The 25,332-nt window shown below is 39.3% G+C and overlaps 1 protein-coding gene across 3 annotated transcripts in view; it reads left to right on the forward strand.

Annotated features, from left to right (window-relative positions):
* The window catches only part of FOCAD (focadhesin), a 114,993-nt gene that overhangs the window by 18,174 nt on the left and 71,487 nt on the right, over window positions 1–25,332 (forward strand). For all 3 annotated transcript variants that reach the window (XM_040540119.1, XM_040540120.1, XM_040540118.1), the window contains exons 7-12: window positions 6,533–6,634; window positions 8,732–8,936; window positions 11,376–11,582; window positions 12,036–12,123; window positions 12,786–12,988; window positions 15,139–15,396. In XM_040540119.1, the coding sequence (XP_040396053.1) occupies window positions 6,533–6,634; window positions 8,732–8,936; window positions 11,376–11,582; window positions 12,036–12,123; window positions 12,786–12,988; window positions 15,139–15,396 (1,063 nt within the window). The remainder of the gene's footprint in view (window positions 1–6,532; window positions 6,635–8,731; window positions 8,937–11,375; window positions 11,583–12,035; window positions 12,124–12,785; window positions 12,989–15,138; window positions 15,397–25,332) is intronic.

Consider the following 25,332-nt stretch of genomic DNA (forward strand, 5'->3'; position numbering starts at 1 on the left):
CTGTTAAAGTGGTTGCCATGTAAAAATAAATGATTTCAAAATGCATTCAGAGCTACTAATAAAAAGCAGCTTGTCATGCAGTAGCAGTCTTCTTGAGGGTACATCTTGGTTATTTCATCCAGCTCTAGAGAAACCATGAGTCAGTGCTGATATTAACAGCTACTTTTGTGTCTTCTTCATCTGGAGAAGATCCAAGCTCTGGTCATGTTTTTCATATTTGATTTTATTCAGGGAACAGATACAACAACATGTTGTAGCTCTAGTGCTTTAAGAGTATAAAAGGCACTGTTAAGTAGAGGAGAGTCATGTCTTTTCCTCACTATTTCATTTTGGTTAGGTAAAGTGGAAAACGCTTTTGGAGAGCTGGATGTATTTGCATTCCTGAACTCCTGTGTGTCTTTGTTTTTCTGGTTACATCAGTTCTTTATACAAAGTCCATACTTCTAAAGAACAATTTTAGTTGAAAAAGCAGGTAATGAAGGCTAGTGAGATGGAAGTCTTTTGAAAACTTTTTCTTCTGTAGTAAATTAACTTTTTTTTTTTTATGTCTCATGGTAGAAGAGGCCAAGTTAAAGGGGCTTAATCCAGGCTCCATGTGAAAAAAAGGGTAGGTAGTAGGATGTGGTTGGAACACAGGAACAGCCTCTTTCCAGTTGAGAAAAAAAGACTATTTTTCCCTTGCAAAATCAAAAGTGCTGGTAGCATACAAGGAAAAGGTGAAGTTTTATAATTCAAAATTGTTTACGGTTATTTAAATTAATAGAGAACTGAGAATCAACAGCAGACTTGCATATCTTAGACTTAGCCAATACCTTTTTTTGTTTTTCCTTTTGCTTCTGCTTTACTCCAGTGAAGACAAACATTACATTGGTTGTTTGACTTAGTCTTGAGTACCTAGTAGGTCAAAATGCTCTGATTTTTTGACATCTGGCATTTGTTTTTTTTGTTTACAAAAAGGTATGTCTTTATTCAATGAGTTGTTAAGTAACAAATGTTATAGTTGAGTTCTATCATACGCTGTAGTGTTTCTAATGTATTGCACCAGAGTGTTAAAGTGTGACTGTCATTAAAACTTAGTTTCTGATAGAAATTTGAGAATTGTACTCACCAATAGAAACATCCCATTATGTTATTCTCATGTTATGCTGTCAGCTATGCAAAAATATTCTATACAGAAGTCATTAATGGAGATTCAAAAGTAGAAGTGTGTTCACAAGGAGTTTGTGATTCTCATCTCTTTGGATGCTTGTTGAAACAATATTATGGGCAAAAAAATAGATTTGGCTTTAAGGCCAATGTTAGTTGTGGATAATAGAACTACTTTTACAATACGTCTTCTTGTGATGATACAATACTGTGAACAGATCTTGAAAAGAAATGGGGGAAAATAATGTGCAATTCAGGGAATTTTGTCTGGTTATGTTTTCTGATTTCTTTTGGGGAAGCCCTTGTAGTTTTAGGGTTGGGATTCTCCAATTTCTTTAAGCAAATCTACCTTGGAAAATAGGGAAGGGATTGTCTGTCTCATAGAAAGCAGGAAATGTTCCTTTTACCCTAGTAAGTTGGTAGAGAACAGCCTCATATATCATTTAGTTCCTAATTGTTTCCACAAGCTGTGTAAGTATTGCTGTCTCTCTGAATAACTAGTGTTCCAAGGGCAGATAAATACCAAACCAAATATGCTATTTTGTAAGGATGTGTGAAATAATTGATGTGACTTTTAAATTCACGTATGGGGTGGTCTGCATTTTTTGTGATGAAGTTGGGACCAGCTGTAGCAGAGACAGAAGTAGCCTGGAAGTTATTCTCACTTTGGGTGAGAACTGAGCATTCCCAGTGGATTAATTCTCTCTCTGGTTTGGCATAAAGTTGTCTGCTGGTTTCTTGTGAATATTAATATGCCTGTCCAGTAACCCAACCTTAAGCTGAATGGAGTGGAAGGGCAGGGAAGAGCAATTTTTATGAGAAACATTTGTCAGCATCCTCAGTCTAGTTGGGTTATGGCAGACACTCGCAGAACCTTGGCTACACATTTTTGCTGGAAGCCATTGACTTTTTTTTAAATGCACTAGTGTTTTATGTTATTATTAATAATTCACTTTGCATGGTTTTGTTGTCTTAAAAATTCTGGAGAACTGTTTCTCCCATGTGTTTAGCTTGTAACAAACTTTCTGAAATCAAAATTTAGAGAAGGTAGAAAAATGCTTTCAAAATTCATGTTAGATGGAATAAAGTACTACATCATGTTTCTGAAAGGGTCAGGGTTACAGTGGCATGCATAGAAATGTGTTTTGACTGCAGACATTGTTTCCTCTTACAGAAAAAGCAATTCATCACTGAATTTGTTCTCTAAATCAGAGTGGAGCGCTCTCATGTTCAGAGATGGAACAAAAAGGTTGAGGTGACCTAAAAGTTAATAACTTTTGCTTTATTGTTGTCCCTCCATAAGACAGCTCATTGTTTCCCTAGGCGCTCACGTATTTACAGCTGGATAGCTTTGTCTGGTTGTGCATTTTACCTTATTCTGAAGCCACTGGCAATAATTTAGGATAGAAGAATTATAATGATGTGCATTTCGTACTGTTGTGCGAGGGATCCTTAAGATAAATTTCTGAAGATAAATTTCTTGGTACGTGCCTAGTTCTCCTACTGCCAAAAACATTACCAAGTGTAACTTTTTTGGTTTGCATGTTTTGATGTTTCATTATTAATCACTGTTCAATGTGGAGCTTAACAGCTTTCTTTTAGTGTCCAGTTCACTGCAGTTATGTTAGTATCAGAGCACACAAAATTTGCCATGAAAGGTTTGTTTTTTTCTGGATACTAAGCTTTTTTCTGGATACTCAGTTTTGAACTTGACCTGTCATGTGTGCCTGCTTTTTAAAGGTTTCACTAATCTCAGCATCATAGGAGCACTTAAATGGCTGAAGATACACTCCTCTTGTTAGGAAAGTTAATTAAATCTTAAAATAATGGCAAAGGTATTGAAATTTTGCACAGAGAAACTGTGGATACCCCATTCCTGAAAGTGTTCAAGACCAGGTTGGCTGGGGTTTTGAGCAACCTGGTCTAGTGGGAGGTGTCCCTGATCTAGTGGGTGATATCCCTGCCCATGGCAGCGGGGTTGGAACTCTGATCTTTGAGGTCCCTTCCAACCCAAGCTGTTCTATGATTTTGTGATTCTATGAAATAAGCAGGTGCTGTTACACTGTATGTCGTGTACTTGGCTGCACTCTTTCAAGGTTCTGGCATGATATGAGTTGTGCTATTTCTAGCTTGCTGTGTCAGAAATGGTCCTGTCTATGATTTGCTGGACTCTAGTGATAGACAGGCAACTACATTTTTGTTTCTGGCATGCTGTGTGCGGTCTTGGAAAGTTACAATGTGACAATAACCTTACTATTTCTAGTCTTTGTACACAGATTGTAGAATACTCTTAATTCAAATGTTTGCAGAATCAAGGAAGGTGGACATTTGAAGACCACATACATAAGTAAACAAATTTTAGGGTAATGAATATGGCGAGTGTGACACCTCTAGCTCCCAAATGAATGCCAGAGTTGTAATGCTTGCATGCTTATGATCTTACTTAATATATGTTTTCTGAACGTGCTGTACTTACAGCAATCGCATTGGTCAGTCTTGTGAAAATCCCTGTAATTTCAAATTACGTATTTTCTTGAAGAGAATCACACCTTTTTAGAAGAAAAACTATTTGAGGAGCAGAGGGAAGAATTCAGTGTAAAAAAAAATATCTTCTGTGCTTCATGAATTGTTCCAGTGACTGATTTTTTTTTTTTTTTTTTTAAGCTAGCTACCTGAGTAAGCTGAAAGCTACTTGGGAGAATGCAATGAAGACAGATCTAGACTCTTTTCAGCGGTACCCAGTGACAGAACAAGACACAACAGACACAAACTGAAACACAGGAAGCTCTGTCTGAACATCAAGAAGCATTTTTTCACTCTGTGGGTGACTGAGCACTGGCACAGGTTGTCCAGAGAGGCTGTGGCATCTCCCTCCTTGGAGATCTTCAAAAGCCACCTGGACATGGTCCCAGGCAACCTGCTCTGGGTGTCCCTGCTTGAGCAGGGGGGTTGGACCAGATGGCCTTCAGAGGTCATGTCCTACCTCAACCTTTCTTTGGTGATGTGAATTAATTCTTTTTTTAGAGATTTAAATACAGTAATTTAAATTGCACTCCTTTTAGATTAATTAAAGAATGGAAAACATTTCCATTTTCCACTTGTCTTTAGGAATGATAACCTTGTAGTTGGTCTCAGATCCATAAGCTCATATTATTCAATTATGTCTCTATCAATAAAAAAAACTTATTCTTCATGCCTAAAAGCATATTACAAAACTTTTTTTTTGCTGTGTGAATATGCTTCCATAACAAAAGATGCTTCTTAAATCAAAGCAAGAATTTCTACATATTTGCACCCAAAGATCCAATGTAGTTTGAAGCACTTGAAGAAAGAAACAGTTGAACAAAACTTACTTTCTCTTCAAAATCTAAAATTTTTTATTAAAGTTGCCGTATCTAATGACACTGCATTTATTTATTTTGTTTTTCTTAAATGGGATTCCTGCAGATCTCAATTCACTTCACTTGTAGCTGGATTTGTTTGGTGCTGCTGAAAATGCTTGTGTTCGTAGCACGACGTCGTTGAATATGAGTGTGTCTAAATTAATTTTTTGTTGTCTTCTGTAACAAAAAGACTGCTACAGATCTCAGACTTTCTGGTCTTCACTACTTTTTAAAAAACAACAGTGAAGAAAACAAATGCTGCTATAAATCTTCTCTAAAAGACTCACTTGACTCCATCACTCAGTAGTGAAATTAACAGTGTATTAAGAAAACGAACAGCTTCTCCAGTGCAGTGTTTCAGCTCTCATGCATGAAAATCATGCTTGTAAACAACTGCAAGGGGCCTTAGTATGTGTTGGATATGTGTGTGCTGGATGTGTTCCGCTCAATTCCTTCTTACTGTTTTATTTAAAAGGCCTGGTGTCTGAGGCAAGAGAAGAGATGTACCACTTAAATTGGTGGGTTTCAGATAACTCAGTGCTTTGTAGGTAATACTGACTGTAGACAGTCAGTACACAATCAATACATACCAAGTCTCTTAGTATGTAGCACAGATTTGACGAGCATGCAAACAGGAGCGCTGCTTAACCAAGCCGAAGGTGGTGTTCTTCACCAGCTGCAGTTTCTAGGTTTATGGTACTGTTCTGTCTGCCAGCCTTATGTAGTATATGCACATCTGTTGCCTTTCCATTTTTTCCCATAGCTGTGCTCTCTCTTCTTGTGTCTAGCAGATCTGTAGGAATCAGCAAGACTTTCCCCTTGCAACTTTTCTGTCTTGCTATTAGGAATGTTGTTTCAGCTCTGAGAGCAGGGAGGTGTCCAGATGCGTGCTGTTAAGCTGTTGGTGTCCCGGAAAAGAGTCTACACGACCGTGCTTGTAGTTCGCTGAAGCAGAAGAGGGAACTGGGGAGAAAGAGGATACTTAGCAAGCAGGCGAGAGTAAGGGAGCCAGTCATGGCAAGGACAGTGGGTGACTCCAGAAAAAGGTGCTGGAGGTAGTGATGAATTTGTTTCACGTCAGCAGTTCTTTCCAGTGCCCCACCTCTCCAGGAAATTTAATATTCAGGCTCCAGTACTCCGTTTTCCTTTCTCATGCAAGCATACTGTAGTTCAATAACTTCGTTTTTGCTTCTTAGAGAATCAAAAGTGTACTTCAGGCTCCCCCCACCTCCTGCTCAGCTTCTCTTCCCACTTGCTCCTATCACTGTTTGGTGGGAGTAATCAGTGTTTAAGGGTAGTCACTGTTTAAAGGGAACTTAGTTCTGGGTGTTGTAGGTGGCCTTCAGTCATGGACTCTGGAGGTGGGGGCAGTGTTAGTGATAAGAGATTGATCTGAGAAGAGCAGGTGACTCTGAGGCCTCAGTGGCCTTTTCAAGTGTGACAGTTGTCACAGGGCTGGCAGAAAAGAGCACGTTTCTAGGCTGCTGGTGTGGCCAGCCGTTCTCTTCCCCCTACCCCTAAAAAAGGACTGGGGGGAAGGATAGTCAGTTGTGAGCAGATCTGAAGTATTTGGCAGGACAAATGGTCCCTCTGGTTCCACACACTGGATATTTGTACATGTGCTTGAAAGACTGGAGTGAAGTGTGCCTTGGTTGAAATTATTCTGTGGGTATTACTTGGACACTACTGCTAGAGCCTAGTGTTGCTACCAGTGCAAGTCAGGCAACACAACTAAACAGTGATCCTTAAGTGTTGATTTTAAACTAAAACAGAAGTGGGTCAAAGCTTTCCAAATAGACTCTTCATTTTAATCATGTTTCCCTAGCATCCAGTAAAATGTGCTCATTTGATAGCGTAACAGTCGTAGCAAAGCTGGTAAAGGGAACTGGTAATATGAGTCAACTAAACTGTCTATTTCAGCAGCTGCTTTTATTCTGAACATAGTTACCTTGCATGCTTACTTTTTGCACTGTAGATCCAAATATGATTTCTCTGTATTTCAGGAACAGTCCTCATCCATTAATCACTGTCCTTGAAAACAGACCTGATTGCTGGCCAGTTCTACTGCAACAGATAACAGTATTTTTCCAACAGTGTCCAGAGAGGTAAATAAATGAATGAACGAAAAATAGCAAATGTAGATAACTGAATTGTGTCAGTGTATTTTTTTTTCTTGAAGGTAGCTGCAGTGGTCAAGGTTTGTATGTAAGCAGTAAGAAGAATGTCTTTCAAAACAGATAATTATAAGATGTAATGACACAATCTAAAGGTTAAAAACAGAACAACGAAGTAATAAGATGATCCATTAAGAATCCAGGTTTTAATTTTGTTTTCGTAACTCTTCTGTGTTAATTTTTTTTTATGGATTTGGAGAAATTTGTGCAAAGTTGATAATATTTTGGGAAATTTGCTTGAAAACAATCAATTTTGACTACTTGCTTTTGTAAGCAGAGGTAAAAATAAAGTCTCATAATAGTAAATAATATATTAGAATATAATATACTACAGAGAATAATAGTAAAACAAAATGGATCCCTGTTATATGCCAGATACCATGGATACTGTAATTGAGCTACTAATGGAAAAACAGTTTACTAATCCCATTGAAAACTGTGCTCTCCGGCGTATTTTGGCAAGTGGAGTTTTACAGGGATAAAAAATGATCAATGTTTGCCAAGATTTTGACTGCTTAGATGAAGATGATGATTAGTATGCAGATATAAGCAAAACATGCAAATGATGCAGAGAAAGCATGGGAGATTATATCTCATAGTTATGGATGAGGTCTCTACAAATGGTGCATAATTCTTGAAAATCAATGGCACAGTCAAATTTTAAAAAGTCTTAACAAGAAACAAATATCCAAGTTACCAACAACTTCAACATTCTTTTATGCTCATTTCCAAGAAACTTGTCCAATAAATCTTCAGTATAAGATACCAAATGTTGTAGCAGCCTTGCAGACAAATGTTTTCAGTGATTTTACAGCCGTATGTATGCATTTCAGATAAAAAAGGATCTCCTTCCTCCTGTTTTCTCAAAGACTTGCACAAATCCAACAGAGTAATGGTACAGTGAAACTGGCTTCTGTATTCTGTTGCTCTGTTTAAACAAGTAAAATAAGTTCGTTAATTTCTTAAATTTCTGGTAGGCCTTAGCTATGTGATCAACAGTGAGACTCTCAAATAAAAAAAAAAAGTAAAAAAAAGAATATTAAAAAAAAAACATTTTGTTCAATTTAAATAATCAGAGTCTTTAAAACATTATTTGCAGATTTGTTTCTCAGCTGCTAAATCCAGGACTCATGAAGAGTCTTGTCAGAGGTCTGACTGGTGGAATGAGCTGTGAATTTGTTGCTGGTGGTTTATATGGAATTAAAATAGGAGTTAATCTTACTGAAATGGCAGACATCTTAAACTTCCTTGCTGCTTTTTGTATAAAGGTTTCTGTGGACTAACTTCTAGACTGAGAATACACTGGTGTGGGTTTATTACAGAGTCATGTTCAAGCTCTACATCAGGGCTGAGTCTTGTTTGAAACAATTTTGATTTTCAGTATATTTTTAATGTATTGACCATTAACTTAATTTGATTGTTCTAATGTCAAGATCAGCTGGTATTTGTAACATGGTCAAACTGGAAGACTTATTCTGTGATAAATTCTTTGTCAGGAAGCTATGTTCGTTAAACCACCTGTTTTTGGCCAATGGTCTTTAACAACCATAGGAAACAACTAGGAAGGAATGGATGGCTCTTTTTAAATGAAATCATTTTTTGTAGTTCAAAGTGTTTCTGAATAGTGTTATCCAAGTACTGGTTCAGTATGATACAATAGTGTCTTGGAACATTCAGCAAGGAAAGTCACTTTCTTGAACTGATGACTTAAAAAAAAAAAAAAAAAAAAAAAAAGCCGTGTGTCATGATCTGCAAGTATATATCAAATCATAGTCATGCTTAAATACTGTCTTATCTGAATGCACTTCATTGTATAGTTGCTGTTTGTGATCTCATGTAAGTTCTTTGTGCCAGTAAGTCAAACTTTTTTTGGTGAGATTTACTAATGCTTTTCGTAGAACCTTCCTGTTAATTGTATCCTGTAAATTATTGCAGACCCAGGGAATGTCACATTGCTTGGGTTTTCTTTGTAGCTTGTTCAGTTTATAGTAGAAAGCAATCTTGGCAAACTTATTTTTTGAACTGCAGGGCACAGAGTTCTTGTGTTGGTATAATGGCTCCATTTCTAAGATACCTGTATTGTGAACCATCTCAGTTACGGGAAAATGCTGAATTGAGAATGGGATTACTTAGGATTTTACTTCAGCCACGTGGTCCAAAGCACACTGAAGCACCATCTCTGCTGGAACGCCAGATTCAACAACTTCTATGTGAATTGATTCCACACCTTCAGGTAGAGTTGTTGCCTGACCTTGCCTTTTATGAATGCTATCAAGGCAGTGATAGTACTATTACTGCATTTCAAGTGTGCAAATATAGCACTGTCTTCCATTTCCTGTAGACCTCCTTTGTTGATAGTAAAGAAATCTAATAAACTGTCTGTTCCTAGGAAAAAGTGATTATTTTTTTAGGTGTTTAAATCTGCCTATTAAGATGTAAATTGAAAGATGTTTACAACAACTGTTTGCCATTAGTTGCTCAGGAAACATACAGTAAACTTATAGGAGATACCCATGAATATTGTTAAATTGTAGTCTATTTGCCAAAAACGTATTGTTCTGTTAACTTAAAAATTGTATTAAAATGAATCAAACTATATGAGAAGCGTGATTTAAGTACTTCTAGGTATTTCTGTGTCCCTCTTTGTAACAAAAGGAATTAATGGATCTGAAAGCAAAACTTAGCCCTTCTGTAATATGCTGAAGCTTTTGAATGTACTTTTTAGTTGACAACGACATTTGCTTGGAGCTAGGATTTAATTTTTCTGTCTCCTTTAGGTCTAGGGTATTGATTCAAGTTAATAGCTATGCTTTGCCTCATGCTTTACTGTGACATTGGTCAAGCTTTTTTGTTCTCTGTGTACCTTTTTCTTTCCTCTGTAATACAGTTAGAACACCATCTTTAGTTTCAAGTAAACATGATGTGTTGTGGTATTATTGTCTTAGAGAGAGGGTTTGAAAGTAGTCATAATGTCAAACTAAATAGGCCACAAGGAATCTGGTAACTTCTTCCTCCTTAGGGATAAAGTATATTTTCTACTGGTAGCTACTTCTCACAACCTTTTGGACAAATAACTTGTATTATACACATCTGTCATGGTTCAGGTCTAGTCTTTGTTCTGACAAGTACTTGCTGTCCTTTTTAGTCATAGGGATGCTTCTGACTTTTTGTCTTTATTCTACGAGATTTTCAGTGTAACATTGTGTCCTTAATGTATGACCAAGATTCTGGCTTGGTAAAAATTAGCCACACAATGGCACTGAAGACAACTTGTAAGCTCAGTTATGAACCTTTCTTTCCTCTGTGCTCATTGGTACTTCTGCTCTTTTTTTTAACTAACATTCAGTTACATTTTTTTAAACTTCCGCGAATACTTTAGTTTTATCCACTGTATGTTTCTGCCTTGCCTGAGACAATTTCACAATGGAAAGGGAAATACTGCTTGAAGAAGCATGTTTAATGTACTGTCATTCCTTCTCCTTTCTTCTCTGAACCCCGGGTTCTTCTTAAACTTCCTTTAAGGTCAGCCTCATTTAATCCTCTGTACTGAGATGCTAGGAAGAGTTTCTTGTTGGAGAGGGTGGTCAAGCACTGCAGCGGGCTGCCCAGGGAAGTGGTGGAGTCCCCATCCCTGGAGGTACTTAAGAGATGTGTAGGCGTGGCGCTAAGGGCCATGGTTTAGTGATGGGACTCAGTAGGTCAGATTGATGGTTGGACTTGATGATCTTGAAGGTCTTTTCCAACCTAAACGATTCTATCATTCTGTAACTGTAGACATACTGAAATGCTTCCTAATCATACTGCCTTACAATATCAACCACTGGTCAAAAGTACAGTTGGTCACTTGCAGACTTTTCTGCTGAAGAATTCAGTGGGCATGAGGGTTCTGGTTAGAGCAGATGATTCACAGAATTTACTCAAAGGGACTAAAAATCAAGAATAGGCAAGACTGCTGTGTTATCCTAATGCTGGCTCCAGGGTTTGTAGCAGAACAGCAAGGTTTGCCTGGAACTGGAACTTTCAAGTGCAAAAATGTAGAAGTGCTATAGGCATACCTGAAAAATTAGCATTTTAAGGCAACCTGTTACTTGAAAACTGTTTGCTTGGCTTTTAAGTACAGCACCAAGTGCTTTGGGGTATGCCACTTCTTTGAGTATGGCTTTTCTTTTTTTGTAACTGTTAAATTACATAGTGCTCTGGAGGAAGAAAATACCACTACCCTTCTCTTTTGAGACATATGTTAAATCTTTGTTGCATTACAAGGAAATATCCTAGAGTAGGATATTTCTAGGATATTTCTGTTACGAGAATATATAACTGCTGTGTGAAATCACCATACAATTTGTTTTATTTGCCTGATAGAACCCCAATAATTGAATTTATTTGCTACTGCATTTGAGGAGCATGGGATTTTTCTCATCAGCTACCAAGAGACCTTTTTATTCATTCATGTGTTTCTAATTTTATTTTAGGACCTTAAATCAGTCAACTCTGTAGTAATCTGTATCAGAGATTCCTGAATTTAGTTCATAGATATTTCTTCAAAGTCTTACTAATATTTGCACCGAAAAGATTGTAGAGCTAGTAGAAGTAATGTTAAAGCTGGGGGAATCCTGCATAGACAGGGAAAGGCAACTAAACCAGAATGTGTTTTTTAATTACCTGTTTACAGCTTAAAGACTTGCCACAAGTTACAGAAGCGTTGTTTTTTCTGCAAGAGCTATTCCTCAGCCTGTTGCGCTATCCTGCGTTTTGGAAAGACCAGTTATCCCAATTTTGTCTGCACTTGATATGCTTCTGTGAAGTGTGTTTAAATATAACAGGAGAATGTTCATCTTTGATCTCCTTAATAGAGGACAACTTTGAGCTTTTAAAAGAGGTAAGAGCTTGGGGGGCAGGGAGGGTTAAAAAGAAAAAAAAAAAGTAATCTTAAATTTTAAGAATGTCGTGTCAAAGACATGATATTGATGCATGACATTAATCTGCAAGTGACCAGTGCTGTTTTGAAAGCCGTTTTTTTGTTCTTGGTTAAAAACCTCCAGGAGGAAAGAAATTAACTGGTGCTGTAATGTGTAAGTTAGCTTTTTAGCATAGAAGTTGGTTTAAACTGAGTTAAAAAGGTTTGAACAATGTAACAAATTACAAAGTTGTAGTAATTCTATTAAAATACTTCTTACACTCTGTATTCTTCATTGCATACACTGTGTCACTATTTGTGCATCCACTACAATGTGAGGAGAAACTCCTTAAGGAGTTTTGTTTGCTGTTTATTTCTACTGTTTGTCCCCACTAAAAACAGATAACTTGAACCTCTTTTTGTTTTTCTATGTAGATGTTTCCAGTGGAACAAAGTATAATAGGGCTAGCATTTCTACTGCTGCAAACACCAGAAAGTCAGCAGAAGTCTGTCCTGAGTCTAGGTAAAGTTCTTGTGAAAGAGGAATCCATACTCTGAAGACTGTGTATTTACTTTTGTGTTTGGAAAATAGGCACTGCATTGCCCTGAAGTTAGATTGAGTTGTGAAATGTTTTTATTTAAGTAGCATGTTTCCTTGATTTAAAAAGTAACATTTGATCTGATGGCAATAAGGATAAATTTTCCCTGACTTTTTCCATGAATGTTACTGTATTCTAAGCTCCCTGCTGTCCTGAGGTTTATGTTTGATTTTTAAGTCAACAACAGGACCTTCTCAACTGAGATTCATGCATCATGATTGCTTTCTTCTGACAGATCTTAAAGCAATCTCGGCAGTTGTAGTGATATTTGAGCTTTTGACTTAACAGTTTTGTTTAATGGAGTTATTTCAGTAAAAATGAGAGACTATGCTACATTCCATTGTTGTATTTCTTGCTGCCATCAGGTACTTTGCAGTAAAGAACGGAAGTGTATGGGTGTCTAAATAGAATTTTACCAACAATATTTTGCATTTTGTCTCTGTTATGTACATAGTGTAATTCTTGAGACTGTTACTTTTTTTGACCAGAGTGTTTCCTGGAAATGTTTGTTTCATACTTAAAAGTAGAAATTATTCTTTTTTTCTCTAACTGATCTTTTTTTTTTGTCCCCACATTTTTTTAATAGCCTACAAGATCCTTTCCACTTCAGAAACCCAGAATGTCTCAGCCACAGCCCTTGTTTTGGTGATGCCTGTGCTACAGATCTTATCTTCTTCATCAGTTGGGGACTGCTTACCAGAGGATGATTCTGGAGCTACCCGGCAGCAGCTGGCTATAAATCTTTTGGGAATGTTACAGGAGGAGGGTGTGAAGGATAGAAAGGAAATGGTAAGGCTCTGTGTTTTTTTTGTTTTGTTTCTTTTTTGGTGGGGGGGGAACGACAGGTAGCAGATACATGTAACAGTTTACTCCATTATGCTTAGCTGACTAGTAAAGACTTTACATTTATGAGCTTGTCCGTATAGTATGTTGTATGGAAACAGTCAAAAATATGTATAATACATAAAACTAGACTGCTAGTAAAATGTAAGTGTGTATGTTAGATATCATTTTATTTATTACATGAATTTCTTTCCTTTAAGAGACCTTATAGATTAAAGAATTCACCAGCACTGTTGGTTAATTAACAGGACTTGGTAGAGAACTATATTAGCTTTACTTATTTTATCTCTTTCAGAATCTTGCTTATTCTGCTGATCTATATGCTTTTCCTTACCAGCTAGTTATCTTGGCTCATTTTAATCTGTGCTGTTGTATTTTTGTGTTTTCATTTTTAATTTGTTCATGTGGGCCCCTCTACCTATTTGTTTCCTCTGTTCTGAGAATAGGTGATAGTAAGTCTCGTGATCAAGATATACTTAGCACTGTAGAAGCTAAGTTTCCTTTCTTATTTACACCTCTGTTGTTTGATGTGGGGAGCGTGGTGATATGATGACTTGGAGACAGAAAAACACACCAAATCTGATTTCCTTGTCCCGAAATCTCACTCCAGTTTCATCTTCTATTTCCTACTCTACTCTAGTTGATGAGGCTATACCTGGAGTACTGTGTCCAGTACAGTACTAGGCTCCCAGTGCAAGAGAGACATGGACATAGTGGAGAGGGCCCAACAAAGGGCCAACAACATGATCAAGGGACTGGGTCGTCTCTCCTCTGGGAAAGACTGAGACACTGGGACTTCGTAGCCTAGAGAAGAAGAGCCTTAGAGGGGATCTCATCAATGTATATCAATAACTGAAGGGAGGATTCAATGAAGACAGAGCCGGGCCCATTTTGGTGGTGCCCATTGACAGGGCCAGAGGCAATAGGCACAAAATGGGACACAGAAGGTTTTGTCTAAACATCAGGAAGTCCTTCTTTGCTGTGCAGGTGACTGTGCACAGGCACAGGTTGCCTGCAGAGAGGTTGCGGAGTTTCCACGTTCTGGGAGAACTTTGGAAGCCACCTGGGCATGGTCCTGAATAATTTAAGAACTTAGTTTGGTTATGGTATATTTTCTTCACTTTTTTTTTTTGGCAGTAGTGGTAATGGAGAATTATTCAACTTAGGACATGGCTAACCTTAACTGCATTTTTGCCATTAAGGGATTTGTATATATTTTTCGGAGTTGTAAGCCTGAGATTTTCTGATTATCTTGCTTGAATGAAGTGCACCTCTAAAGTAAAAATATGGTGACAGCTTCTTTCCATGCAGGTGAAATAACAGGAGAAAGGAGAGAGTACAATTGTGTAGCACAGCCTTAGGGGAAGTAATGAGGGGTGGGAAATATCAATATAATATTTCAGGCTCTAACAACTTTAGCAGTTTTTTCCAGGCTTTAAAAAAAAAAAAAAAAAAGAAAGAAAAAAGACTTTAACAGCCTGATCTTGTTTTCAAATACTAAGATATAGAGTCAGACAACTAAACAGTATAACTTACAGACACTGATGCTCTTTGTTGACTCTGTGTCCTTGGATAAAGTTTAAGTAGCTATATCTATGGCAGTTTCACAAATTTATCCAGAGGAGATTGTTGGCTCCAAGTTATCTTGTCAGCCAGAGAATGTGGTGTTTTATTGAGTGCTATGAAAAGTAAGAGGATTTCCTTAAAATATGTAAATACTGTTATTATAAGCTTATACTTTTGTGATGGACATGTCATGGTCAGGAATGTAAGTTTTTAATGCACTCCAATTTTATTATATACATTTTAGTGAGGAGGTAGCACTGCAGTTACTTACAGGAGTGATTGATGCCAAATACAGAGGAATCTCCCAAGTAGAGAATTATCAATGCATTCAATCATCCTTAGTACAAGAATTCACATAAGGATTGTAAAGAAATGTATTGTGACTTATTCCTTACATTTATTGAGTTGGGATTCTCAAACAAAATACTTGTTTTGGATGACAGAACTGAATAAGTTTTTGGTTTTTTTGTTCTTTCTTTACCTTATCTGTTGGATTGAAAGTTTTGTTTGTGTGTTTCACTGGTTTTCAGATGTCCTGCAAACTCCTTTTTCCGATAACCAGCTCTTACAGTTCATTGTATACCACCTGGAAGATTGTAGAGTTCATGAAAGAGAAGTCTGCGGTTACTGGCTGGTTATCTTCAGTGAAATCACTGCTACCCATTACAACTCAAGTCCCTGCCCATGTTTTCCTTCTGCTGGCTTATCTATTGATACAAGAAAATGGAGACAGTCTTCGAGATGTACTCCAGACTGCTACGGAAGTAGCCAAAGCTGATTGTTCTCAGGTAAAAACTTACTGTTATTGGATTTTGCTACAGGGATAGGGCTTGATTCTGCAGCCTGACAGGGACAAGGCTGCCACTGCTTCTTGCCCTCAGATCCAGCAAACGGTGAAACTGAGCTTGTATTCCCAGTAGGTACATGCACATGGAGCATGTCTGCATCATGTATCTGTGGCTGTATTTATGTAATACAGAGATGCAAAGCACTCATGAACACAAGGAGCATCAGTGGCCTCGTGCTGCTCGCCTTTTCAGCTGTGCAGGTTGAAGGTCTGCTAGTGGGAATGTATGTACAGTGTGTACATGTGCATAGTATGGATCTCTCCAGCAGCCGGGCTCAGACACTGTGTGCACGCAGGTTGGCCTCTGGATCCTGGTCTCCCCATTTGCTGGCATCTGGACCTAGGAGCCACTGAGGCTACAGCTCCGCTGCAGTCGTCGATACAGACTGCCCTCCACTCCAACATACACAAGTCTGTGCATGCGTGTGTGCACCCAGCCAGCTTGACTCCCCTGTGGGGAGTGCCCTTAGAGATGCACACGTGGACGTGTACACACTTGTATATGTACACACATTCAAAGCTCACCAGAACTCCCCTGGTCCCTGTCGGGCTTTTCAACATGAAAAATTTTGTGTGTCACGTACAGCAACGTATGTATTATTTCTGTTTTGTAGTGTTTATCAGTTCTTCAGGCTTAGGAAAACGACTGGCTTATTTAGTGAAACTACCTAATTAGTATGAAAATACAACACACAAAAAAGTTGGAAAGAGGCTACTAAACCATTTCTGGCTTTTGTTGATTGCATATTGCTGTTCCCTTTGTCCTTTTGTGGTTACTGGAGGACTGCCAGGTCCATTATAACGTATGCAGTCATGCTTTTTAAAAATATCTCCGTAGTCTGTACCATCCGTCCCTCCTTCAGTAGTGAATTCAAGCCCGATTTATGCAGTATGCTTATACTTTCCTGCCTATTTTAGAAATATAAATGTAGATGTGTGGCTTTTTAATGTAGATACAGTAATATGTAGCAGAAGAGTCGTTGTGTAAAAACAACAGTCTTAACTTGTGAAATAGAAAAATGTGGGGAAGGGAAAAGTGTTGCTTCAAGTCTCAGATATGCTGTAAAGACAAACTTGCTTCATTTTTAAAATTACTTTGTTTCAAATAGCTATCATAATCTGTAGCACAAAAGTTGGAAAAAGATAAGGCTTATGGAGTGTATGCTTGATGTCTTAGGGTACTGAATTCTACGTTGCAGTTCTGGTCCAGGATGTGCTTGCTTTTAAACATGTACTGAAATGCTATGCTAAAACAGGACCATTATACATTGTTTTGGGAGATAAGTGTAATTCTCAAGCTAGAGAAGTTTTTAAACTTGGTGCCATCTCCATCTTTCATGGATTGCCTACTGTTAACTTTCTTAAATACATCTGTTCAATTTTCTGTCAAATGCTCCTTTGTTTTGTTGTTTTCTTTTGTGGGTGTTTTTCATGTGCAGTAGATTGAAACGGATTTGGGAGCATGTGATTTCTTTAATTTTTTTTCTCAGCTTGATAGAACTTCTTGCGTTTTGTAAACTGTATTGTATTTCTAGCATTGTATTCAATCATATTCCTGTGTCATAGTTGATTTTTGTGGATTTTAATTATATTTCACAGAGTCACAGAATGCTTGAGGTTGGAAGGGACCTCTGGAGATGTAATCCAATTTCCCTGTTCAAGGAGAGTCCCCTAGAGCACATTACCCCAGACTGTACCCAGACAGCTTTGGAATATCTCCAGGGAAGGAGACTCCACAGTGTCTCTGGGAACCTGTTCAAGTGCTCAGTGACCCTCACAGTAAAGAAAGTTTTCCTTATGTTCAGACAGAACTACCTGTGTTTCAGCTTGTGCTTGTTGCTTCTTGTCCTGTCACTAGGCACCACTGAGGAGAATCTGGCCCCATGTTCTTGACACCCTCCCTTCAGATACTTATCCATATTGATTGGATCCACCTAAGCCTTCTCTTCTCCAGGCGGAATCGTCTGAAAAAGCCCTAGCCTGTTCTCACATGAGAGATGCTCCAGTCCCTCAATTGTTTTAGTGGCCTGTCCTGGTTTCAGGTGGGATAGAGTTAATTTTCCTTGTAGTAGCTGGTGCAATGCTGTGTTTTGGATTTAGGATGAGAATAATGCTGATAACACACCAATGTTTTAGTTGCAGAGTAGTGCTTACACCAAGTCAAGGACTTTTCTGCTTGTCATACCACCCTGCTAGTGAGGAGCCTGGGGGTGCACAAGGAGCTGAGAGGGGACAGAACCAGGGCAGCTGGCCCAAAGTGCCAAAGGGCCATCCCATACCATATGGCATCATGGTGAACAACTAATATGGGGTGGCTGGCCTGGTCGGAGGGGGCCACTGCTTGGGGATGGGATGGGCACCAGTCAGCAGGTGATGTGCAACTGCATTGTGCGTCATTTACTTTGATTATCATTATTTATTAATATTATTTATTTCTCTTCCTCTTCTGTCCTATTAAACTGTTTTTGTCTCAACCCATGAGCTCTTACTTATTTTTAGCTTGTGATTTTCTCCCCCATCCCACTGGTGTGTGGGGTGGTGAGCAAATGGCTGTGTTGCTGAGATGCCTGCTGGGTTAAACCACAACATAGCCCTTTGCTGGACTCGCTCCAGTAGCTCCATGTATGTCTACTAACATTTCTGGAGCTATTATTGACCTCTGGGGGACCCTGCTATCTACAGGCCTTAAACTAGCCCGTGTGCCACTGATCAGAACCCTCCGAGACCTGCCATTCAGGCAGTTCTCAATCCACCTCATGGTCCACTCATCCAGCATGCGTTTTCTGATCTTGCCTATGGGGATATCATAGGAGACAGTGTCAAAAGCCTTGCTGAAGTCCGGGTAGACAACATCCACTACATTCCCCTCATCTATCCAGACCAGTTGTCCCATCATAGAAGGCAATCATGTTAAGCATGATTTCCTTTTGGTGAATCTATGGTGACTACTCCTGATCACCTTCTTGTCTTCCACATGCTTAAAGATTGTGGCATAATGACCACACGGACACCAGGGTTTCTTTAAAGATCAATAACTTCAACTACTTTATTGAGGACAGGCTCCCTTCTTATACCATTAGCTCTACAAGTGCTACTTTCCCACTAGCTGTTCGTTGGTTAACAAGTTTGCCCGGCAACAGCAAGCATTTAGCCACTTCCATGTCTTAAACAGCTTGTTCTCCAATCATTAAGACAGTCTGGAGTCCGATGTTATCACCAACCAAGGGGCTTGTCGACCCCCATGGTGATACTCCCACAAAAGATGGCCTCCAAGATGAGCTGTTTCAGGGACTGAGTGAGGCTGGCTGCCCTTTAGTTCCTTGGGTCCTTCTTCTTGCCCCTTTTTGAAGACTGGGGTGACATTTGTGTTATTCCAGTCCTCTGACATCTCTCCTGACTGTCATGACCTTTCAAAGGCAGTCAAGAGCATCCCGGCAATGATGTTAGCCAGCTCCCTCAGCACTTGTGGGTGCATCCCATCAGGGCACGTGGACTTAATGGATGTCAGCTTTGCCTAAATGATCTCCAACCTCATTCTTTTCAACCAAGAGAAAGGCTTCCTTTCTCTAGACTTTCTCTTGTCTCCTGGGTCAGGGATTCAGGGCTTGAAAGACGCTATTTCAAAGGGTTGTTGTTTGTTTCATATGTCTACACACTTAGCATGTGGTAACATTATTCTCAGATATTTTTTTTATTGGATCATATGTGGCAATGTTGTGGTTTAACCCAACAGGCAGCTAAGCACCATACAGGCATTCACTCAATGTTCCCCCCACCCCCTACCCAGTGGGATGGGGACCTGCAGGGGGGAAGGGAGGGAAGGTAAAAACTTGTGGGTTGAGATAAAGACAGTTTAATAGGGCAGAAAAGGAAGGGAAAGATGGTAATGAAAATAGTAAAAGCATGTACAAAGCAAGTGATGCCCAATGCTATTGCTCACCACCTGCTGACTGATGCCCAGCCTGTCCCCGCACAGCACCACCCACACTTTCCTCACCCACCCCCCGCCCTCTGGCCAGCCACCCCAGTTTGTTGTTCAGCATGATGCCACACGATGTGGGACACCCCTTTGGCCAGCCTGGGCCAGCTGTCCTGGCTGTGTCCCCCCCAGCTCCTGGAGCACCCCCAGGCTCCTCGCTGGCAGGTCTGCACAAGGAGCTGAAAAGGCCTTGGCTCTGTGTGAGTGCTGCTCTGCAGTAACTAAAACATTGGTGTGTTATCAGCATTATTCTCAGCCTAAACCCAAAACACAGCACCATACCAGCTACTAGGAGGAAAATTAACTTTATTCAAGCTGTAACCAAGACAGAAGTAATTCTGACTTTTGTTCAGACACACAGTAACAGATTAAAAAGTCTGTTTTTTAGTCTGAAAAAAGTTGTGGACTTCTGCTGTGTAATTACTCATCAGGACTGTGAGCATTATGTAGGCATGGAAGAATGTGTAGAATGTGTTTGTTTACACAAACTGTAAGATCATTATTTGGGGGGAAGGAAATTGTATTATTTACATCTTAGCCAAAGCAACAAAAAGCCTTTGGATGCATTGTTCTACAGTGTAGTTGGGTTTCCAAGAAGTGGGTAACTTCCAAATATGTTTAACTCATGGCATTTCTCACTACAGCTTGGCGAAATAGACTTAATCATTTGGAGGGAGAAATTTAAAAAGGAATGTTTAAAGTGTCATTAAAAGGGCGTTTAATTGTGGTGTCTGTAGCTATAGTACTGACTTTTCTTTTTGGTCTGGAAGAAAACAATGGATGTAGCATATTGGCAACAGGTATAATAACAGAGAAAATTGCAAACTGAACTGAAGAGTGCAATCAACTTGAGCTGTCTGCAACACAGCTGTTGCACACTTCAAACAACAAGTAACCATCAATTAGATTGAAGGTCTCTGATCAATTTACTGTTGGAGTATATTAGTGCCTGTTGTACGTGAATTAATTAGAGAAGTGTTGAGCTTTGTTCATTTTATTGTATTTTGTAGTTCCTGTTTTGTCCTGTGCATGCTGCTGCTATTAAGCTAATGTTAGTAACGTAGTATTTCATTTTTGTGTATATACAGGTGATTACAGTGTCAAAATAATATTGTTTATACAAATCTTGAATCTCAGTGTTGATATTTATTGAACTTTTTAAGAACCACCTGCAAGGTTACACAGTTTATTTACAATTCAAAATAAGAACAGGACCTAGTTCCCAGACTGTTTCTTTTGAAATATTTGTTCAGTGTCCTTGGTATACTCCTTGAATCATGTGTGGAAAAGCTGCCGTGGGATGTTACAGGTCTGGATTCAGTGGAAATGATGAGATACTGCAAGTTAGAACTGACTCCTCATAGTTAAGCACCTGGCAGTAATACACAAAATGAAGTAGTTCATCTCTTTTGTGGATATTTCTTCCATTCTTTCTTTGTCCATTTCATGATCTTTTCTTATTTTCTTGTAAAGATTGCTATTTTCTTGCACATAAATTAATTCTTTATCTAAAACTACGGATTTAAAATCCTTCTGTTCTGTTGTAGTTATGTACCTCTTCTTTCCAGAAGCTGGCTAAATAACATAAAGCAGAGGAGAACTAAAAAGTGTGTGGGAAAAAACAAACAAACAAACTTAAGTTCTGATTTGCCTGCATGCTTGCACAACACTATTCTCAGAGCAAAAGCTTTTCTCGGCTGTGGCAAGAGGGCATTTGAAGATGGTTTTGCTGCTCCAAGTAATGCTTGGTTTCCTTTTAATTTGACACAGCTTTTTTGCCACTCTGTTTAAATGAAAATACCAATGCTGTGTGTTGTTTAAAACCTTATAGTAAAACATACGGGATCGTAATTGCTCTGTCTGGCAGGAAGAAATAAGCATTAAAAGTTCCTAAAAAAAAAAAATAAATAAAAATGTTTTCTGCATTACAGAATTGCAGAGTGGTTGAGGTTGAAAGGGACCAATGGAGGTCATCTGGTCCAACGCCTCTGCTCCAGCACAGCCACTTAGAGGAGCTAGCCCAGGGCTGTGTCCACATGTCTTTTAAATATATCAAAGGATAGAGACTCCACAACCTCTCTGGGCAACATCTTCTGGTGCTCAGTCAGCTTCACAGTGAAAAAATGCTCCTTGATATTTAGAACAGAACCTCCTGTGTTTCAGTTTTTGTCCATTGCCTCTTGTCCTGTCACTAGGCACCACTGAAATGAGCCTGGCTCCATTTTTTGCACTCTTTCTTCAGGTATATATCCACACTGATCCTCCCTGAGCGTCCTTTTCTCCAGGCTCAAGATTTCCCAGCTCTCTCAGCCTCTCCTCATAGCAGAGGTCTTCCCTTGATCATCTTGGACTCTTTCCAGTATGTTTAGGTCTCCCGTGTACTGGGGGCCCCGGTACTGTACTAGACACAGTACTTCAGATGTGGCCTCACCAGTGCTCAGTAGAGGGCAAGGATCGCCTCTCTTGACCTGCTGGCCAAACATTGCCTGATGTAGCCAAAAATACCATTAGGTATGTCTCTGGCGGGAGTGCTGTGCTAATTCATGCTGAACTTGGAGTCCACCAGGACTCCAGGGTCCCTTTCTGCAAAGCTGCTTTGCAGCTGGCTGGCCTCCAGCATGTGCTTGTGCCTGGGGTTTCTCCTCAGGTGCAGAACTTTACACTTCATGTTGAACTCCACGAGGTTCCTGTCAGACCACTTCTCCAGCTTGCCTATGTTCCTCTGGATGGCAGCACAACCCTCTGGTTTATCAGCCACTCCTCTCAGTTTTGTGTCATCTGCAGACTTGCTGCGGGTGCACTCTGACCCATCCTCCAGTCTGTTAATAGAGATGTTAAACAGGACTGCACCCAGTATTGACCCCTGGGGTACAGTGCTAGTTACTGGCCTCCCAGCTAGATTTGGTTCTGCCGATCACTAACCTCTGGCCATTCAGACAGTTTTTGATCCACCTCACTGCTCATCCAGCCCATACATCAACAACTTGGCTATGGGGATCTTACAGAGGGTTGTGTCCAAGGAGGTGTGCTATACTGAAGTCCAGGAAGACGATATCCACTGATCTTCCCTCATCCATTCCAGGCATTGCTAACAGGTTTCTGTTACAAGTGTTTCATACGTGAGCGTAGTCTTCAGGGGTCTGGGGTTTTGGGTTACATGAGGTATAATGGACTTCAGGGGGGCATTGTATGAAATACATTGCCAGTTAAGACTTTTTTGACCAACTGTAGTAGTGGCCTGCCTTACCTTATGGTATTTTAGCCCTTATTAAAAGGTAGCTTATTGTGCTGGTTACAAGCTTGTGGTGCATGAAATATTGACAAGAATGTTTAAGTGCAAGCTGGAAATGTGGCAGAGTAAAAGGATACAATTTCTCATGTCTCACCTCCAGGAGACATAAAAGCAATCTTTTAATGAGCAAGCAGGTTAGGTATAGGATTGTATTGCTGGAAAATAACACTTCTATTTCTTACATGCTGCTTACAAACATGTTTGATGGGAAAGAAGTGAGGCTAATCAATGCCAAGGGGAAGACTGTAAAACTTGCAGGTAATGAAAAGTTGTGGTGTGACCATGCCAATGAGATCCTAAGGTAGCAGTCAGAAATCACTTTCCCAGATGCATATTCTTTTGTAACTGCATGAGACTCTTTTTGGAGAGAGAGAATGCAAAGCTTAAGGTAGCTTATAGGTGCTTTATTGGCATAGCTTTTTTGGCAAGGTAGTTATTAGAACTTTATTTCCTCACTTTAATTCGGAAGCACCTAATTCTATTCAAGGGGCAGGAGCAAGCAAAGTGAATTGCACTTGTAAAAGCACAGCAGTGCTTGTGGAGAGCAACCTGTGCCTCATCTTTAATGTAGTTTCTTCTTGCAAATCTCTTTCTGTAAGCATTCAGAACTAGTATGAGCAGCACACCCCAACTGTGGCTGTTTTGCTGTGTCTGCTAAATACTCTATAAGCAGGAATACAGGCTCTAGGCTTTGTAAATGAGTTGATTATTGTCAAGGAAAAGGGTAGGCAAGTTTGGCTTTAGTAGACCTGCAGTAGACATATGTCTGTCCTATTCTGAGAAACTTTTCTTCATTTCTGATCCGAAGTGCTGTTCATAAGCCAGTTTTCTTCTTGTGACTCGTTGACTATGTGAAAACCATCAAGGTAGCTCAGGCTTTTTACTTTGGTTCTCCTGTTCTTGTCTTCAGGCCATCTCAAACTTGGCTTGCTGCGGTAGTTCTTCGAGTTCTGTGATGAGTCAGTAACATATTGAAGACACTGAAAGAGTAAAGGCATAATGCTTTGTTTATTAACAATTTGATGTAGTTGTTCAGAATGTAATTTGATAGTCATTAAAAGAAGCACTAACCTGCTGAAAAAATATGACAGAAGTAATATGACACCTGGGCAGCATGGCCTGAGCTGTGGCTGTTGGGAATGATTCTGTTCTGAATTTCACTGCTGCAATACGGGATAGCACAACTGACTTTAAATTAACAGTTTTAGAAACAAATGCAAATGCAAGTCAGCAGAGCTGCAGAAGCTTTTGACAGATACAGGGAACAGAATTAACCCGAAGTTGTTGTATAGCAAGATGTTAGTGAATTTATTTACTTTGTCAAGTTCTGCTGATTTAAGGCGAAGTTTTTGTGGACCAATGCAGTAAATAAGATTGACTGATGAATACAGCCTCTTGAGCTAACGATGATGGTCTGTCTACATCAGAACTAAGAAGCCTTTCATTCTGGTGAGAAAGTCCTTCATTGGGAAAAACAGCTTCTGCCCAGATACAATTGTAAAGGGAAGCTGAAACTGTATCATGTTTTTTTGTGTCCATAATGATCAGTAGAAGTCCATGTGAATTAGAAGTTGTTTAAAATGCAAAACACAAGCCATAAACTGTTGATCACCTCTAACTGGGGAACATTTCACTTGCTAATAGAGACTGCAAATGGTGAATTTTTAGTCTTTTAAATTACTCTGGACTTTCAAGTACTTTGCTGCAAAATGTGTAAAGTATTCAGATGTCTTCTTAGTAGTATCACATAAAGCAATCAGTATAATTAGTAATATAGCTGCTGCTTGGATGGGTAATGTTTTGGAAATTTGGAGTGAGAAGAATAGTGTGTTTGGATTGATGATTCCCTTCTCAGTCCTTACTTAAGTGCAGCCAAGGAGACTTGCATATTCCTCTGTTAGCACTATCTGATGCATTACTGCCTTCTAAATAGTATTCTTTATTCTGAAAGATCTTAATGCTTTTAAAACTGGGACTTATTGCCTGGCTTAGTTGAACTTGGGATCACCTGGCACTTGTCATGACTCTGCAAGTTATTTTAGTTCTGAGTCTGCTTAATGGCTCCAAAGAGATTACAGTGCAGTACAGCAGTGCAATGAAAGGTTATCATGTTGTTTATTGTAGGTGCAGTGCTCCCTCTAAGGCAGGAACAATTATCTAGGGCTTGTCTTTCTCTTGGAGTTAAAGTATTTGGGGGAGAAAGCATTGGAAAGCATTGGAGAAAGCATCCTCCTCATGTGTGGGAGGAATAACTCATTACTTTGATAGTCGGTGAAAAGAAAAGTAAAGAAAGTAAACTTGGGCTAACAGACCTCATAGTTTAGTATTGCAAAAGGTAAATAAAATGTCCACGGGGCAAAATGAAAAAGTGTGAGCTTTGCAGACAAACTATGGACTACCTCCTGTACTACAGCAGAATATGTGAAAGTGCTAAGGCATTCTGCCAGTGAAGTTCTGTTATTTTGTGGTTTAGACAATTAGAGCTGATAGCTGTGAATACTGAATAGAAAAGCCACAAGTGATTGCAATGCAAAATCTGAGTTGAAGAATCCTGTTTCCAGAGAAAACAGAGTCAGAAACAGGAAATGCACTTCTAGAATGTTATC

This window comes from Cygnus olor, chromosome Z, assembly GCF_009769625.2.
Source record: "Cygnus olor isolate bCygOlo1 chromosome Z, bCygOlo1.pri.v2, whole genome shotgun sequence".
Taxonomy (NCBI): Eukaryota; Metazoa; Chordata; class Aves; order Anseriformes; family Anatidae; genus Cygnus; species Cygnus olor.